Source organism: Curcuma longa, chromosome 11 (assembly GCF_044706935.1).
Source record: "Curcuma longa cultivar G26 ecotype Majalengka, Jawa Barat chromosome 11, ITB_CL_G26_1.1, whole genome shotgun sequence".
In the NCBI taxonomy this organism is placed as follows: domain Eukaryota; kingdom Viridiplantae; phylum Streptophyta; class Magnoliopsida; order Zingiberales; family Zingiberaceae; genus Curcuma; species Curcuma longa.
In genome coordinates this window covers 25,611,904-25,630,284 of record NC_133871.1, presented here as the reverse complement: position 1 = coordinate 25,630,284, position 18,381 = coordinate 25,611,904, and the positions used below count along the sequence as shown (strand labels likewise).

The 18,381-nt window shown below is 39.0% G+C and overlaps 2 protein-coding genes and 1 pseudogene across 2 annotated transcripts; 1 reads left to right on the top strand and 2 right to left on the bottom strand.

Moving 5' to 3' along the window:
- Window positions 1-824: 824 nt before the first annotated feature.
- LOC141842080 (katanin p80 WD40 repeat-containing subunit B1 homolog KTN80.4-like) lies at window positions 825-11,728 on the bottom strand (annotated as a pseudogene).
- Window positions 11,729-12,259: 531 nt separating this feature from the next.
- Window positions 12,260-14,353, bottom strand: LOC141837435 (ABC transporter G family member 9-like). Its single transcript, XM_074724840.1, has 4 exons — window positions 14,273-14,353; window positions 13,409-14,177; window positions 13,002-13,336; window positions 12,260-12,916 (listed from the first exon to the last, which is right to left on the bottom strand). The coding sequence occupies exons 1-4, from the start codon at window positions 14,351-14,353 to the stop codon at window positions 12,260-12,262; spliced, it is 1,842 nt and encodes a 613-aa protein (XP_074580941.1).
- A 2,038-nt stretch (window positions 14,354-16,391) lies between these two features.
- On the top strand, window positions 16,392-18,276 carry LOC141837679 (pre-mRNA-splicing factor SLU7-like). Its single transcript, XM_074725048.1, has 2 exons — window positions 16,392-16,690; window positions 17,719-18,276. The coding sequence occupies exons 1-2, from the start codon at window positions 16,674-16,676 to the stop codon at window positions 18,191-18,193; spliced, it is 492 nt and encodes a 163-aa protein (XP_074581149.1). The 5' UTR covers window positions 16,392-16,673; the 3' UTR covers window positions 18,194-18,276.
- Window positions 18,277-18,381: the final 105 nt, after the last annotated feature.

Genomic DNA, 18,381 nt, shown 5'->3' with positions numbered 1-18,381 from the left:
ATAGACATGATCTTTAAATTTTTCTTTGTGTTTGTTCATAATAACCACTTAATTTACTTTATTATTTGATCATTAAACTAGTGACATTTTTTTTAAAAAAAAATTATGATTATTTTTAGTTAATATTAAATATTTAATTTACACCTATTAATTCTAAAGTAATCAATCCAACTGAAGAAATTTTTTATTGACCACCAAGATAAATCAAGAAGTACTTGTCATAATCATTTAGACCGTCTATTTTTTTTTTTTTGACTTATTATTCATTGTAGTCTTAAAATTCTTGAAGATTCTTGTAATCTATCAAAGATCTTAACCACTGAGCCATTATCTTTGGAGCTATTAAACTAGTGACTTGAAGCTCGATCGAGTGATGATTCAATTCTATTTCGATAGTAAAATAACATTTTATTTTTCTTTTTTACATTAGTAATCATAACCCTAACATGCCATGCACCCAAATCAACACTCACTGGTTACTTTGGATAAAGTGAAGTAGGAAGCTTCACCTTTTGACTTATAGGAATGCCATTCTTTTTCTTTCTTCCTTTTTTCTAAAATGTGTTGTTTGGTGTACTTTGGTGCATCATCAAATTTAATCATCATTTTTGTTTCATTGTAGCGTGTTGTACATGATTTATGATTACCACTTTATCATTTGTCCCTTGATTCACTCAATCAGACAGCATAACTTAAATATTCATCTCTAATGTCTCTAATGAGATTTAAATCCTAATCCTCTTACTTGTTCCCCTAAGAATTTTACTACTACATTACTCAATGCATTTCTTATTTGTCATAAAAATATGATGTTGATGTAGGTGAAAAAAAACACAATAAAATTCTCCCTTTCCACTGTGAAATACAATATCACCTATCTTTACAAAGGCTTACAGAGGCATAATATCTTGTAGAAAGTAGAAACCAGCATGTTCATGCCACTCTGGGAAAAATAGGCAAGCAGAAATAACAAGACATTACGATATCGATATACTTATCATGAGCTATGCTCGACTTGAAGCACCCATCAGTTTTGTACCAGAATTTGAGAGAGACCGAAGATTGCTGTGCTGTTGCATACGCCTCGGCGATGTCGTCGAGCGAGCAAAAAATCTTGATCATTAGCCTATGAAACAAGGTATAATTAAGGGCATCAGGTGTTAATTTGATCATGAGTTCTGTAAGACTAAGTTGAGTTCTCCAGCATGCTTTGCTAGTACGCCTCCTCTCCTGCACAAAGTTGGGAAAGAAACTATGAGAAAGGCATGCCGATATAGAATGATGGAATAAATTTAACAGATTTGAGCTCGAATGTATTCTCCCATGTCGATCCTGTTCGATTATAAGATAGCCAGAAAGGTAGGAAAAAGGATCTACAACAGTCATTGTAAGTGGAGAAAACCAAAATCTGAAGCAATTTATAGTAATTGGAGCTTCCATATCCAACTTTTTTCAACTACAACTGAAGGAGCTACATACCTAATTAATGGAGGAAGAAGTTGCTTTATCTTTTCCAAATAGTTGAAACAGTGGGTGCAGCGCTCCAGCCTGCCACAAATCAAATATCTTCAAGTAAGAAACTAAACAATGTGCAATAACTAGTTCGTTCCCTATGAATTTTTGTAGAATAAGTATTTCTATACTTGATTGTAAAAATTAACTCAGAATACTAGTTCCTATGAAATTATGATTCCCTGCCAATAAGGAATAGCTTTTTCCTACTTTCCTAGAATAGGAATAACTATTCATTTTTTGTTCAAATCTTTAAAGATTACTTGTTCTTCAATGAGAAAAGAAAGTTCAGTTAGGCTAGATGGGCCAACTGGACTATATATATTCACATTCTATTCTACCCCAATTATTACAAACAAGAAAAGCGGACTGATCATCAGACTGAATGAACAAATTGAGCTCATCGGCTCATCCAAGCTGGTCCGATTGGGCGGGTAAAGTACATCGGGAAAGCTGATTGCACAGTTCAGGGTGGATGACCAGACCAAACGAGCATACCAGTCATACTCAGGTGAGTTGAACACTTAGACTTGACAAATATGTTGGTTGGGCCTATTGAGTCGATGAGTCAAACAAGAACAAGCACATCATGTGAATAGACGAATAGGAAAAAAGATTAATTTTATCATGGTAAAAGCTAATCCTTGTTTATTCCTTATCAAAGTCTTATAAATCAAACATAAGAATAATTATTCACTATTTATACTATTCCATGAAGAAAACTAAGAAATATTTATTCTTGTCCTATTCCTTGTCTATTTTATTTACTAAGAGTAACTATTTCATTATGTTCTACTCTATCCTGTGAATCAAACACAACATAGGAGAACAACCAATAAATTCAAGCAAGGTTACCTCTGTTCTGCCTGAATATCAACCCCCACAGTTGAAGATGCAGTTATTGTTGAAGTGATAACAGGTTTGAATGTCTTAACAAGTTCTAACAGCAGACTCAGGGTAACAATAATATGCCTGAAAAATACTTAACATTAATCATTCCTTAACATATCCTACTTTTCTACTTCTCTGATAATAGGGATTCATGTTGATAAGTGAGTTGTGTACCTTTCAACTTTGCTGCTAAGTAAACCAACGAAAAGAGGCAACAAGAGTGAAAATAGATCAAGGGTAAAAAGATCAGTTTTCTCCATGAGAATGTTGATCACATCAACCTGAACCTGCATTGAATTTAACAAATTATTAATCCAAAAAGGCATGAATGAAAAGGAGGTGAAAAAAAATCCTTTTTCCTCCCTAGATATAAAGTTAAGTCATTACTGGCTTAAAAACAAAACTTACAGAATAGTCAGGCAACTTGGTCACTGCACCTATTGCACCTTTAATGCCATTTTGTTCCCAAAAATGTCTTACCATCTGAAAATTGAGTTGTTAATGTTGCTATTAGGAAAACAGTCATTGGAACTAAAAACTACATAAAATTTCAATAATTGTCAATAAAATATCTTATCATAGACACAATCATCAGCACAGTCTATGAGCACAGACACATCACAACAAGGACGTTGCTGTTAGAGGCAAACACGAGGAAAATAAATAAGGTTTCAGAAGCATACATTCAGGGATTGACCTCCCATAGACTATTGATATAGAGGACAGCATTTCTCTACAAGAGTTCTCTCAGGTCTTACGAAAGATGTAATTTATTACTTTTGAAGTGTGCAAATCCAGAAAAGGCTCAACAGTAATCAAACTTTTTAGCGCAATAAAGAAAAAACACTAAGCTCAGAACACAAAAGTTTGAATGTAATTGCTATAGGTGAGGAACTGAAGATTGTTTCATACTGCAATTTCCTGCATAACCAATTAGTAATTATGACTTACCCTTACCTACCGTAGTCTAGTTCAAAGCTATGATAAAGCTTTTTACTCTACAGTGAAACAGTTTAGTAGTAGCCTTGTAATTCATTGAATAAGTTTTCCAAATAAATGAAATGCCAAAGCAGTATGCTCCTTCCAAAGTACATTAAGCTTTCTATGAACATATCTTACAGTTGACCGTGCTTATTATAATGTCGACCCTTTCCTACTAGATTAAACTATTAGGAAAGCAAGTCCTTTTTAACACAAGTATGAACATACAATGTCCTATTTCTGTTACTCAGTAAAAGAATGCTTTTGTGCATTCTTATTGAGGACCAGTACAGGGGTACATGACGCAATGAGTTTTTATCAATCAACAAAATATGGTGGCATTTACTCTGAAATTGTCCAATGAACTGGTTAGGATAAGAATCCTAAATTAATGGCATCACATATTGAACACAGTAATTTTTCAAGTAAATTATGCTACTTTAAAGTTAAATTTTTGGTTCACATCCTGTTCACTAACACTTTTCAGAGGAGATGAGCTGTAACCTTTTGGATAATGAAATGAGCTTCCATAGTATGGATGGTATCTGGCAAAGGTCTTAACAGCAATTATCATCTCAAGACGAAGAGAAAGTACCTGTAACTTCATCAGGCGAGATTTCGAAGAATTTACAAAAGCATCATGATTGTGTATTAATGTCTCAGGACTGATATCAACTTCTACTACGGAGAAGTCCCTTTCAGAACTCTGCCCTGATCCTTTCTGTTCATCATGTATCAAAGTTCCTTGCTGTTCATGTAGCATCATGGATTAAGATGACTAATAATCGAGAAGCATTTCAACATAAACACATGAAGTTTTTGAGATGATAAATAATAGCTATGCTTTTCTGACTGCAGCACCTTAATAAGATGTAACATGCCAATACTTAAAGAACCCTATAAATACAGGTTTATATCTGAACATTACATGCATGTTGAACTGGAAAACTAACAAGTGAACCTAAATTTTAAAGAAAATCTTAAATATTTTTCTTCACACTCAGGCCATCATCTAGTCAAATGTAAAATTGACATGTACTTAGTGGGAATTATAATAAAGTCTCCAGATATCATTTTTCCAAAAAAAATCTCTAGATATCATTTTTACAACAAAAAAAAAAAGAGTCTCCAGATAGTACATGAATAGGACCGTCTCTAGGACTTGGCCAAATGGGGCAAATCTGGATCAGTTAAAGAAAAAAATTAAAAATAAAAAATAAAACCCCTGAAAGGTAGCAAGCTTTCCAGAAAAGAAAAAGGCAATATATAAAGATGAACCACAGAAAGTAACTCAGATTACCAAAAGTAAACATTTTGGATCCAAGTTTGTTCTCTATTTGATTTATATAACATAATTTAAAAGACAAAATGCAAGAAAAAGCAGAATAATTCCTCCTACTTGTTTTACGTGAAAACTGAGACATTGAATATGAAACTAGATTTGGTGAAAGCAATATGGTCCCACAAGAAGTTGTATGAAAATAAGCATACATTTGATGGATGTAAAGCAACTTAAAGGGGTAATCAATTCAGTTAAGTTTGAGCTTGCAATGAAAGAAAGAGGAACTTAGTCCTCAGATCATACAAAATGTTGCCCTAATGATACATAATGGGAAGTCTCAAACCATTCAACCAAGAAATTCTTAGAAACACGTTTTTATAATCTTGCAAAGAGCAACTGTAATTGTAGTCCTACCCTAGATCGCTTGAATCATTTATCCAACCAACCAAGAAATTTTTGGAAATATGGATTTATTTCTATTATGTTATCCAATCTGATTGCTTGTGATCACCAAATTGCAGTTCTCAAGTGTGCGACCAATTGTTTGTATTGGGTGGTGAGGAGGATAAATGGTAACACTTGGTATGGATAAAGATGAATAAATCTTGTAACAATAGAATTAGTCTGTTGATATTGTAAATCCATCAGGAAAACTATATAGAAACAACATATGAATAACATCCCAATTTGAGTTACAGGCTGTCAGATATAGAAAGTGGACTAACTACTCACTATTGCCACATTCCCACTGCTAGATTTTTCTCTTCTCTCCCAGCATTCCACTAGAGTGCGTGTCTTTCCCAGTTGCACAGCAACTACAAAAATGAACAGAACACCAGTGTTTGCTAACAAACTTAATCGACTATAGCTTGAGGCATGTAATGGTTTTAGTAATATTACCTCCTCTCACATATTTCACTGACTTTGTTTCACTGCTCGAGCATGACAACTCATCACCTGAAAGAAAGAAGCAACAGAAAGAATCAGCAGGGAAAATTATTGCTCTCCTTATTAACCAGGAGAAATAAACATACCATTGTCAATCTGAGACTGTAAAGGCTGCTCTAGTGATATTGCTCTTTCAAAATCTTCAGCGATATCTCTGGTTTTGTCAGCTTCTTTTTTATCAGATTCTGAAGCAACTTGGCTCCCAGGACCACTAGAGGACAAGCTTGAATTAACATCTAGATCACTTCTCTGACTCATACTCACAGATGCTTTCTCTACCAGTTGGCCTTTGCTATCGCTGGCAGTAAATGATGGCTTATGCTTATGAGTAGGTCTGTTCAATCTTAAACCATGGGAAATTGTCTCAGAGGTGGTGTTCACTGCTCTGAAACTGTCCAGATCTTGGTTGTCTCTAGGTACAACAACAGGCATGGACATTGGAGATTGTGTTCCTAAAGATGCTCGCACCAATGGGCGTCGCTTTGTATTTGACAAACTAATTGCTTTTGAAGTACTAGAAGTCAATCCAATATGCTTCGGAGGCAAACTTTGTGAGCTTCTATTTGTGGAAGTAAGAGAACCTCGAATAACTTTCACAGCTGTGGGTGTGGCAGCAATGCTGATGGATGCTTCTGTAGACATCCTAGAATCGATCTTTTGTGGATCAGTGTTGCTACCAGAGGAGGTTTTATTCCTAACTCTGTGCAAGATCACTGATGGGTTATTGGATTCATACTCTGAATTAGATCCAGGCACGATACTAGGCACAAAGTCATCAGCTGTTTTAAATAATTAAGAAAGTATAAATAGTATAACCTGATACTTGTTCTTCCAGCAAGGAAGATTGAGATCAAACGTTAATAATGAATCTATTCGCTTACAAGTTAAGAATGCTCCTCCTTGGGACTCCTTAGGTTTAACTCCAGATTCCAGAGTCTCAGAGGTAAGGTGTTATATTAGGTTTCATACTGATATCAGTTGATTTCGTGGAATGAATTTCTCCATGAATATAAGTAGGCTCAACAGCCACATTTACTTTGGGAACCACTCCAAGAGCATATGGTGCAATGAGCTGAAACAAAAAAAGATAATTACTTTATCAATTTTTTTTGAGGATGGATTGCTTTATCAAACCAATCTAGGGTTTATCTGGGCATTGAATCATAATATAATAGTTACTGATATATCAGCTAGCCAAAGTCCAATGCGATTTTCATGGTGAGAGCACCCCAAAAGTTTTCCTTCATAAACACTGAGATCAGCCAAAGTCGACCACCCCATATCAACAGCATCATGGCATCTTATTGGCTCCCAAGAGAAAACCTAGTAATTGCATTTTACATCAGATGAGCAGTGGCAGATTTACTGTCTTATATAAAGCACTAATTTCAACAAAAGAGTTACCTTTAAGGTTGCATCCAACCCACAGAAGAGGGTTTTTCCATCAGGATGAAAGATCATTGAGCATACCCCAGTAGCCTGAGAAATGAGAAAAAACAAATATCCATAACTGAAACTAATACTTAGTAACTGGAGAATGTTGAAGGTAGGTTTCTGGTATTAGTATATTTTGAAAGTACCAGTATGTGTGTAGATTATATAAAGCAGTCTAACACAATCAGCAATGTGACATGCATCCTTTTTCCAAAACTTTAATACTTCATTTCCAATAGTTTCATCTGTCTTTTTTTTCTATTCAAAACATAAATGAAGAGTGCAGATGAACAAAAGTGTTATCTCTGCCACTACACTTTCTCCCTTTTTTATGACCCTCAAAGCAAGAAAAAAAAAAAGTATGATGTAAAAATGGATGAATTACTTTAGTTCTTGAGAAACTTCCAAAATGTAACTTCTCATGTTTTCTTTTTCAATTTTTTTCTGCAAAGAAAAGTGAGGAGATGAATGCCCTCCAACCCATTTAAAAACAAAGGAAGGAGAACAAGGATAGTATACTACATAAATAATATCCTCTCTAATGTGAGAACAAGACCTACCAAATAACACCTGAGATATATTTTCACACGGGAGGTTGTGGAGTAATGAGACTTTATTGGCTTAGATGAGTGGCTATGATTAACTTGAGATTAAGCATTTGGCATCTAAGTAGTTATGTAATTGATATCAGAATGAACCCAACACTAGGCATAACCCTCTTTTGGATTCCTGGAATAATTCTCAAAAATATTTTCCCCTTAGTGAAATATTTTAAAAGTATTTGTGTACGGAAAAACTACCATTGACACTCACATGCTGCAGTTTAGAGACATTTAGAGTTATGAGCTGGTTTTCAGTGAAGAAGCATCGAAAGGAAATATTCACAATTTTTTAATGTGCAGCTAGAGCCTCTTTGTGTAATGGTAATTTGTTGCCAGGGAACTTGCTAAAAGAAGAAATTGCACTCAATAGGCATATAAGCAGTAGCTTCCTAATAGCTGATTGAGTATGCTGAGCACATCATTGTTTTACTTTTACCTTCCTATAATTTCATCTACATCTAGGTAATACCACCTGTGAAACTTTTCCTAGCAATTGTATATGTATTTTATGAGTCTGGGATGTCAAAACAAAAATGAGATCAAACATTTAAGGTACAGTTTTAGTCATTTGTTCTTCAGTCTAGTTTGTTGTTAATGACAAAAAAGGCAATCGAAGCATGTAGATGAACTTTGGTTCAACAGCCAAACTCAACCATGTAAATTCTTTGTATGGTCTGCTTCTAATCATCCATGCCGGTTAAGGAACTTGTAGGAAAGTGAATCCAATGACAAAACAGGGGGAACACTGCCTCATGATTAGCTGAGCTGCAATGAGGTTTCAGTCTTTACTTAAATTGTCCAGAAAAATAATGAGTGGTAGAAGGCAGGGGTGGTTCTGCAGCTCTTTTGCAGTTCTACAGATGTGAACTGCACATGGGTAGGGCGTTCAGCAGCTTATGGAAGCATACAGAAAAGAATTTTTCCTCCAGTATCTCCTATAAGTGGCAAAATCTATCTAGTTATGGAATTTTGAGATCATCACCTAAAGCTGAAAAATACAAATTCTGAATTATAGTAAATGCAAGTGCAATTCACCAAAAGTCAAGACAGACCTTAAAATTAAAAATTGCAAGTCAAATGGGAATTGTGCCTTAAGTTTAGATAGGAAACACTTGAAATTTATATACCTCAGGCCCTGCAGAGCCTATTAATTCAAAAGTCTCTAGATCCCAGAATTTCACAGTTTGATCAGCAGATCCTGGAAGTCATTTTGTATTAAATTCATTAGAAGTATAGTAGACAGAATGAGAAGCTCACACCACATAAACACGGAAACTTAACAAGTAAGAAGTTGAAAGTAGGCATATCTTATGTATAGTGGAAGCTAAATAAATCAGAAGACAAACTCGAAAAACACATGATGCAACGTGCTCACATATTTCCTTTGCTGGAAAACGCCCTTGTTCAGACAATTTACCTTTAGCTTTAAAATGCTAAGACCCAGTCCTTATGATAAAATGTAAAGGTTTCCATCAAATTTCAGATTTATATGTGTAAACATATATTGCACTAACTCATGTGCCAAAGCTCAGAATAATCAAAAGAATAGTCTGAAGTTGAAAATAGGCATAGGAAGTTTAGGGCCTATAAAATCCAGAAGTTTGCTTTGAATAGAATTAGTCTATAATAATATTTGTTGGTTAAGGTCAAAACCTAGCCATAATTCAAACTGTGGAAATTAAGGAACAAACTACAAACAAAAATGAAGAGCACACCTGTTGCAAGTAGAAACTCATGCGGATGGAAATCAATACACGTAATTGGCCCAATATGGAACTTAAAATCATGTAGAAGTTTTCCTGCTGTTAAATCCCACAGCTGTTAAAAAAACAAAAACCATTTTAGCTGGCCAGTGCTTAAAGAAAGAACCAAAAGTCTTCCATGCATTGCTAATATCCACAATTACCTTCACCATGTTATCTGCTCCTCCTGTGACAACCCACCGTCCATCTGGTGTAAATCTAATTTTTGAAATTCCCCCAGTGTGGCCCTTGTAAGTATGAATGCATCCCTTCTTTCTAATATCCCATATCCGAAGATCAGTGTCCAAAGAACCAGAAGCAAAGAATTCACCAAATGGATGGAATTCGACAGAAGTGCAATTTGATCTGTGCCCAGTAAGTGTCCGAACAACTACACTTTGACACCAACAGACAAATTAGAAAGGTTTAAATACAATCTGCAAAATGATGACCGATGTATTTGAAGTCAACCAGTGCTTACATGTAGCGAACAACTAGGATTTACATTGATAACCATTGATCTCATCACTTGGTCATCTAGTCATTAGAATCACACAATTCATGATTTGTATCATATCATATGTTATACTTCATTTTTGTCAATCAGAACAAGATAATTTTAAGTGAATTTCTGTCAATCAGAACAATGTTTGCTAGAAAATAAAAGGGAAATCATCTTCAGTTGGATTTCGTAACATTGTGCTTTGAACTGAGCCAAGTTCTTTGTTCATTTTTCCTGTTAGTAAAATCAAATTTCAATGGAAGTAGACTCAAGATTGTTGCAGGTAAACTGGGTTAACATCACTTACTCTTTGCCTCTTCCAGATCCCAAAGCTTAATTATGCCATTTGATGATCCTCCGAGAACCAAGACCTCTGCTGAATCAAACGCCACTGACTCTACAGAACTTATATGACCTGATAAACTCTGCAGACAATCGAAGAGGTTTTTAAGTAAAAATTGCTCATATTAGAATGAACTGTTAGACAAAATGAAGGTCAGCCAATAGTTGCTTGTGTGTCCAGTTTTTCCTTTTACTTAGCATGCAGTGAAAAGGAGTGATAACAGTTTGAAGGCCTTATTTTAAACTAACATTACATGCAAACAGAACCAGATTGGCTAGTTTCCAATCCAGTCAGATTGAAGGCCAAGATCCAGAAAAGTAAGCGTTAGTCAAATTACATAAAAACCAAGGTGATACATACTGATGGACCGAGCTTAGTTTTCAAAAAATAACTTGTAATCAATCCAACTGAACCAGTCTGACCAATGAAACTCAAGTCCTGGCTCCTTGAACATTGAAAGAGTTTGCTTAGAGATAAGTTATTTATTTAGTTTTCAAAAAAAATAACTTGTAATCAATCCAACTGAACCAGCATGACCAATGAAACTCAAGTCCTGGCTCCTTGAACATTGAAAGAGTTTGCTTCGATCTAAGTTATTTATTTGGATTCATGCTGGCGAACACAAAGAGGATTTTGAGTGGTAAGAGGCCCATTTCATGTGACATCACCCTTATCAGTCAGAAACCCAGACATATAATAAAGAAGAGCCAGCTTGTGAAAGAGACTTAATTGAATATTCATTATTTTGGAGCTTGGACTAGGAAATGTATTACAGGAAGTAATATAATTATGAAAACATAGGAAGAAAAAGAGAAGGATGGTACTCACCGATACAGGATTTGGTCGACCAATTGCCCATAGATTAACTTTGCGATCTTCACCACCCGTAATAAAATTTCTGTTCGATTTCTTCCCAATCGACACGCACTTCACATCAGAAGTATGCGCTACAAATTCCTCTAGTTACCAAAGGTCAAGGAAAATCCAGAAGAAACAAATTATGGTTCACTATGCTATTGAAGCATCCTTTTTTTTCTTAAGAAACAGTGAGTAAGCACGCATGACTAACGCATAAAAGTTGCTTTTTTCAGCTTAGTTCTTCGACCACTATCGCAATTTCCATGAAGCAACAAATCTTAGGAACATGTCTCAAACAAACAGCACAAAAACACATCATAATCAATCAATTTCAGTAATACAAGTGAGAAATCCTAACTTCAAACCACAGATTCCAATCTGCGAACATTTATATGGCAAAAAGAAATCGCGCGTGAGGAAGAAGATGCGTGCAATCCAAATTTTTTTCGAATTTGAAGTAAGAGGAAAAGAAGGATACGCAGCTTGTAGCCGCGATTCAACGCCATCCCTTTCTCCAGATCTCTCGGCCAGCTCGATCTGGAGCCTCGAGACGCAGCGCGACGAGTATCGAGCTCAACCTACACGAAGTAGAACTGCAGAAGAGAGAAGAAGAGGAAGAAGAGGTCGGTGGGCAAAGCAAGTACTCCGCTGCTTCCTCAATTTCTTCCCCCTTCTTTACTTTTATTTCCCTACACTGTCTGGATCTCATGCGAGTAAGCGCGTCTTCGAATTCCACCTTCCTACTGACACGTGGCTTCACTGTCGGTGACGAGAGAGGGAACTTCAAACAACGTCTAGATCACCTGATTCAATCCAGCCAGCAAACACGATTATTCATTCTATTACTGGTTCTGTTAATGTGGGCCCCTCTTTATATTGAGCTTCTACTCGTCAAAAGGGCCATTTGTACAAGATGATACCGCACCGCATGTTAATCTAGCACACACGTCAGTAATTGGATACGTTACGAGTTCAAACAACGTGCTAATATCAGCTCTAATCGTGCTTAATAAGATTCAATAGCCCACGATTAATTGTAAAACTCGAACATAAATTATGTAATTATCGAAGTTTAGCAATAAAACACGGGAATGTTTAATCATACAAAACAGGTTTAACTCATTATTTGTGCTCAAAATTATCGGAATAATATCACATGCAGTTTCATTTCTTTCCAGGGCCAATCCGAGTGAGCGCCATATACGCAATCAGTCTGTAGAAGAAAAGCATGGCGAACAAGACGACGACGGCCAGCCACGCGTCGCGGAGCCCGACCACCTTCACCGACTGGATGTCGGCGACCAGGCACCGCGCCTCCTGGCCGCATTCATAGGTCTCTTGCTGGCTGAACTGGGACAGCAGCTGGAGCCTGAAACCGTAGAAGTTGAAGGAGATGTACTTGATCCATGATATGAAGGGGGGCAGGTTCTGGACGAAGAAGCCTCCGGCGAGCATGAAGACGAGCATGAAGATGGAGCAGAGCGTGATGGATTTTTTGATGTCCATGAGGACGGCGCCGACGGCAAGGCCGACGCCCTGCGCCACCAAGACGTTAAAGAGGATGGACAAGAGTAGCATGAAGAAGTTGCCAGCTTGGGGCTTGAGGCCGCACATCCAGTAGATGATCAAAATGAAGCAGATGGGGAGGATCAGCTCCATCGGCAGATCGCCGGCTGTTAGAGCCATGAAGTAGGATGAGAGGCGGTACATGCCGGAGGACCGCTCCTTGGTTAGCATGGTGCGCTCCATGGGGAAGGTGTAGATGGCCTGGAAGGCAGGGTACATCCCCCAGAATGAATTGACGAAGTAAAGAAGCCCAACCTAATGATCAAAGTCTCAGTCCTAGCTTTGGCTTGTTGATCGATCGATGAAATTAAACACTATAGATTTGATTATAAAGTTGTACCTGATCGATAACATGATCGGAGGATTTGAACCACAGTACTCCGACGATAATGGCCACCACGAAGATCTGAATCATATGCAGCTTGGAGAGAACCTCGTGCCTTCTTTCCTTCAAGCTCCTGCGCATTAGAACTTCGAACTGTTCCCACCAACTGGTGCACCATTCCTGCTTCGTCTTCCTCGTCGTCGACTCGTCACTGCCCTGCTCCTTGAATTGTTTGCTCAGGGTCGTCAGTTCCTCACTCACCAGAGGATGCAAGTGCTCTCTATAAGCTGCCACTAGCGCTTGTTTAGTGGCTGCTTTTTCTTCTAATGTCTCTTCGTTTGCAGATACACCTGGTGATTTGATATATATATGCTATTGAGTGAGTTTTTTTTGGAGGGATCAGAATAGCTAGAAGATCTTACCATTAGCAAGGTCGAGCAGGAAGTCTGCAGGATTCATGGCGATCTCCGGCGAGTAGCCAATGCTGTTGAAGTAGTCCAAAGCGTCGGAGCCTTTGCCGAAGTAGACGGGGTTGCCGTCGGACAGGAGCGCGACCTTGTGGAACATGTAGAAGAGGCGGCTGGAGGGCTGGTGGATGGTCATGGCGACGGTGCGGCCGCCTGTCTGTGTGAGCTTCCACAGGAGGGAGACGATCCTGCCGGCGATCGTGGAGTCGAGGCCGGAGGTCGGCTCGTCGAGCAGGAGCAAGCTAGGGTTGATGAGCATCTCCTGCCCGATGCTGACACGCTTGCGCTCGCCGCCGGAGATGCCGCGCACCAGGGCATTGCCGATGATGTTGTTGCGGCACACGGTGAGGCCGAGCTGCTCGAGGACGGCCTCGACCTGCGCGGCCTTCTCCTGGCGGGAGAGGGTGTTGGGGAGGCGGAGGAGGGCGGTGTAGTAGAGGGTCTCCATCACCGTGAGGTGGGCGTAGAGGACATCATCCTGGGTCACGAAGCCGAGGGTGCGCTTGAGCGAGCTGGAGAAGGGCCTGCCGTTGTAGGTGATGCTGCCGGTGAGGCGGCTGGTGGTTACCACCCGCCCGCCGAGGAGCGTCAGCAGCGTCGTCTTCCCGCTGCCGGAGGGGCCGAGCATCGCCAGCATCTCCCCAGGCTGGACGCACCCAGAGACGCCCTTCAAGATCACCTTCTCCCCCCGATCCGTCTTCACCTTGTACACCACATCCTGCCACTGCACGATCAAAACCAGCAATATATCATCATTCAAAAAATGGCAAAAAGAACAACAATTATCTGATCGAAAAACAATATTTGAACACTGCGCACGCTGAGAGTGATCGAACGCTGAACGCCGGCGAAGATCGAATTAGCAGCGTCGCCGCTCTGGTTCGCCCTCTGCCCCTCCATCTCTCCGTCGACCTCAATTCCCAGGCAGGCAGCCTTCTTATATCATATGGATGAGCATGACATTAAACCTTCCCGAATTGAGATCGACGACGGTTTCTTCCAAATCTCGTTGCAGATTCAGTGGCTCAATATGGAAGATAATGCTTCCATGAGAATGAACAGGGAGACAGGGGGGATGGATTGGAGAAAGGGCTCCTCTGAAAAGATTACGGCCTTAAATTCTTCCTGGGAATGAAGAGCTGAAAGCAGAATCGGGCAGGGGGTCGAGGGACTGGGGATTTGGGAGGTTCCCTGCTTGCCATTTGCAGGATCTCCAACTAAATCTTTGGCGGATTTGGTCATTTATTCCAGCAAAAGAAGGATGAGCATTGAAGGTCCTGCCCAGATTAAGCCTTGTGTGGATGCACAATAGCCTAAGCCTATTTTGGGAAGAAAATCTATCGTGTCGTGCATGAGTTTTATAGCAAGCAATTTTACATGAAGTTTAAAATAGTATTTTATTAATTAAATTAACAAAAACCTCGTCTCTTCTTGTTTGTCTTCGATATAGTCTTCTTGTTTGTCTTCGATATAGTCTTTCCTCTCTTCAGTTTAGGGGTGTAATTGAACCGAGCCAAGCTGAACAGTAAGAGGCTCGAGCTCGAGCTTCGGTTCGTTTTTCCTAAGTTTGAGTTCGGTTCGAGTTCGATTCGAACTTTAATTTTTAAGCTCGAGCTCGGTTCATAATGAAATTAAATAGTTCGCGAACGGCTCGAGCTCGGTTCGAAAAGGGCTCGTTTTAAAGTTAAACGAATTGGTTCGAGTTCGGTTCGAAAATAGCTTGTTTAAACGAGCTTAGTTCGAGCTTGGCTCGTTAATATATAATATTTATAATTCATGTAATATGTTCGACGCCCCCGCGCGACCCCGCTGCGCGATCAGTCGACCTTTCGCCGTTCATCGCCGTCGTTCGTCGCCGTCCGGTCACCGCCGGCCGTCATCCCGGGCTCGTTGGAAGCGCAACTCGACGGCACACACACCGGCATCGGATTCCGGCCGGATTGGGTCGGAATCCGACCGGAATTCCAGCCGAAACAGAGCAGACGGTTCTGGCGGCGATTTCGGCTAGAATCCGACCGGATTCCGATCGAATCGGGGCCGGACTCCGGCCACCTCCGGACCGCCGTCGAGTTGCGGTTCCAACGGGCCCGGTCTGGCGGCCGGAGGTGGCCGGACGACGGTGAACAGTAGCGGAGAAGCGGCAAAGGTCCGAGGAGAAACACTGTGCAATCGCGATTTTTGGACGGCTGCTGTTGATCGCGATCGGGCGTGGACGGCGTGGATCGATCGCGCACGGGGTCGCATTTTTTTCGCCGCGCAGTATATCAAATATATATATATATTCGTGAATCTCTTAACAAACACGTTCGTGAGCCTTTAAACGAATATGTTCGCGAGCTCACGAACTAAATACTATTAAGCTCGAACTCGACTCGATAATATTTTCGAGCTCGAAATCAGGCTCGAGCTCGGCTCGTTAACTTAATCGAACGAACTCAAACGAACTTTTTTTTCGAACCGAGACTCGAATAGCTCGTGAGCAGTTTGGCTCATTTACACCTCTACTTCAGTTAGCGTCTTTCTTCTCTCCTCCGGCCCCTCTCTCTCCCTTCCTTCCGGCCACCTTAATAATTTTTACATATTAACTGTTATAATTATAATTATTTTAAAATAATTTTGATTAAAGAGTATTTTTAATATAATAATATTTATAATTTATAATTTAGGATTAAAATTTTAAAATTTAAGATTTAACTACGACTATAAAATAATTCGTAGAAACTATTTGGTAATTACTTTTAATATTAAAAATTAATTATTTTATATTATAGATATTATGGCCACAAATACTACAATAATATTAAAATAATTTTAATTAAATTTAAATAATTTTATTTTTCTCCCGTCGAGTATATAATTCCACACCTGAAGCGATCAAACCAAAATGGTTGGAGGAGGATAGAGAAGTGGCTCGCAGGTCCACGGGTTCCACCTCGCCAACGGCCGATCGATTAGCGAACCAAATCGAATTGGTGGAGATCGCCATGGCAGATCTCCGCTTCCTGCTGTGCGTTCTGTTTCTCTTCGCCGTTTCCACGGCCGACCGGGCCGCGGCGGCGCGGTTCCCCGGTCGGATCACGCAGCCGCCACCGTCGACGAACCAGGAGACGCTGCGGACTGCTGTGTTTGCTCTTCGGCTGTCTTCCTGGCGTCGTCCGTACTTCCGTCGGCTACGCCGGTGGATCCAAGACTAACCCCGAGTACCGCAATTTGGGAGACCATGCCGAGTGCGCCCGCGTGAGTCTTCTTCTCTAATTTGTGCTCTGCGCTGAATCTTGTGCTTTGTTGCTTCCTTTAGGCTGGTAATTGGGGATTGAGATTGATCTGTTTGACTGTTTTCCCTTTTCTGCTTCTATTTGTTATGTTAGATATCTAGGGCTTTTTGTTGGGGGATATGTCGTATATGTCACTTGGAAAATTACCTAACCAAAAATCTAATTAGGATTCTAAGAGGTGCATGACGAGTTTTTGATGGACTTGGTTGAATAGATTGCCGTAAGATATAATTGCTTTACTCCTCCCCCATTTTGGTCCGCTGAAGTGCTTGTTGAAAGACTCTTTCAAGACTATTCGGAGCAGCAAAAACATATTATATAATCCTTAAACAATTTTATGTACTCTTGAATGATTTTAGATGATAAAAGCAATGGATCAGGTCTACCTTTACAGGAAGAAAGTGTTTTCAAGTAAACCAATTAAATTCAAATTTAGAATTTTTTAAAAAAGTTTTAAATCATTAAATAACGATGTTTAATATTTTATAATATACTGGAAGATATGAGAAGTTATATAACCATGCTACTTCATGTTAGTATGTGGTATGTAATATACTGGAAGATATTAGAAGGTTTAAAATCATTAAATAACCATGTTTTTATTTATTTTTTGTTTTTTTTGCACTGCAACAATAGTTCTCTCTGACATAATTCTTGCCAGGCTTTACATACCACATACTAACATGAAGTAGCATTCTTTTCCCTACATATCATGCTTGATTATGTACCCTATTAAATTATTAGTTACAGATAAATCATCAATAACTAATGCGTGTTTATTCACCTAGAAAGCATCTATGATTTTACTGATTGCTACATTATCCTAGACTCATAGTCTTAACTATTTTGTATATATTTTCTTGTACCCTATTAAATTATTAGTTACATATGAACCATCAATAACTAATGTGTGTTTATTCACCTAGAAAGCATCTATGATTTTACTGATTGATACATTATACTAGACTCGTATTCTTAACTATTTTGTAGTTGTGGAGCAATGACTCATGATAAAAAGTCTTGTATGGAAAGACCTCGGAAGGTTGGAGCTAAGTGGACAAACATGCATATAGCTCCAGATGAGAAGGTGGAGAGTTTTGAACTGGATTATGATGGTAAACGTGACCATTGGAACGGTTATGATGCCTCCACTTATTCTCGTGTTATTGAGCAATATGATGCTCGGGAGGAAGCCAGGCGAAAATTTTTGAAGGAACAACAACTGAAAAAATTGGAGGAGAAGAATGGCCAGCAAAATGATGAGGATGCTGCTAGTGATGATGCTGAAGATGAAGATGATCTGAAGATTGATGAGGCTAAGGTTGACGAGAGCAAACAAATGGACTTTGCCAAAGTAGAAAAACGTGTTCGTACCACTGGTGGTGGAAGCACTGGGACTGTAAGGTATTTTTATGGTTTTTCTAACGTACTCCGTATTGTAAATTTTTATCATATGGAGTTGTGACCAAATCTTGTTTCTGACCTACTCAAACTGTACTGAAATATAAAATACTGAATATGAAACTAGATTTGGTGAAAGCAATATGGTCGCACAAGAAGTTGTATGAAAATAAGCATACATTTGATGGATGTAAAGCAACTTAAGGGGCAATCAATTCAATTAAGTTTGAGCTTGCAATGAAAGAAAGAGAA

Excerpts from the sequence above, each read along its gene's own strand:
- LOC141837435 (XM_074724840.1), bottom strand. The coding sequence starts at position 14,353 with ATGGAGGGGCAGAGGGCGAACCAGAGCGGCGACGCTGCTAATTCGATC. Across the intron at positions 14,178-14,272 it reads AGCGTTCGATCACTCTCAGC|TGGCAGGATGTGGTGTACAA; the intron begins GTGCGCAGTGTT and ends TTGATCGTGCAG. Across the intron at positions 13,337-13,408 it reads CCTGCTCGACCTTGCTAATG|GTGTATCTGCAAACGAAGAG; the intron begins GTAAGATCTTCT and ends TCAAATCACCAG.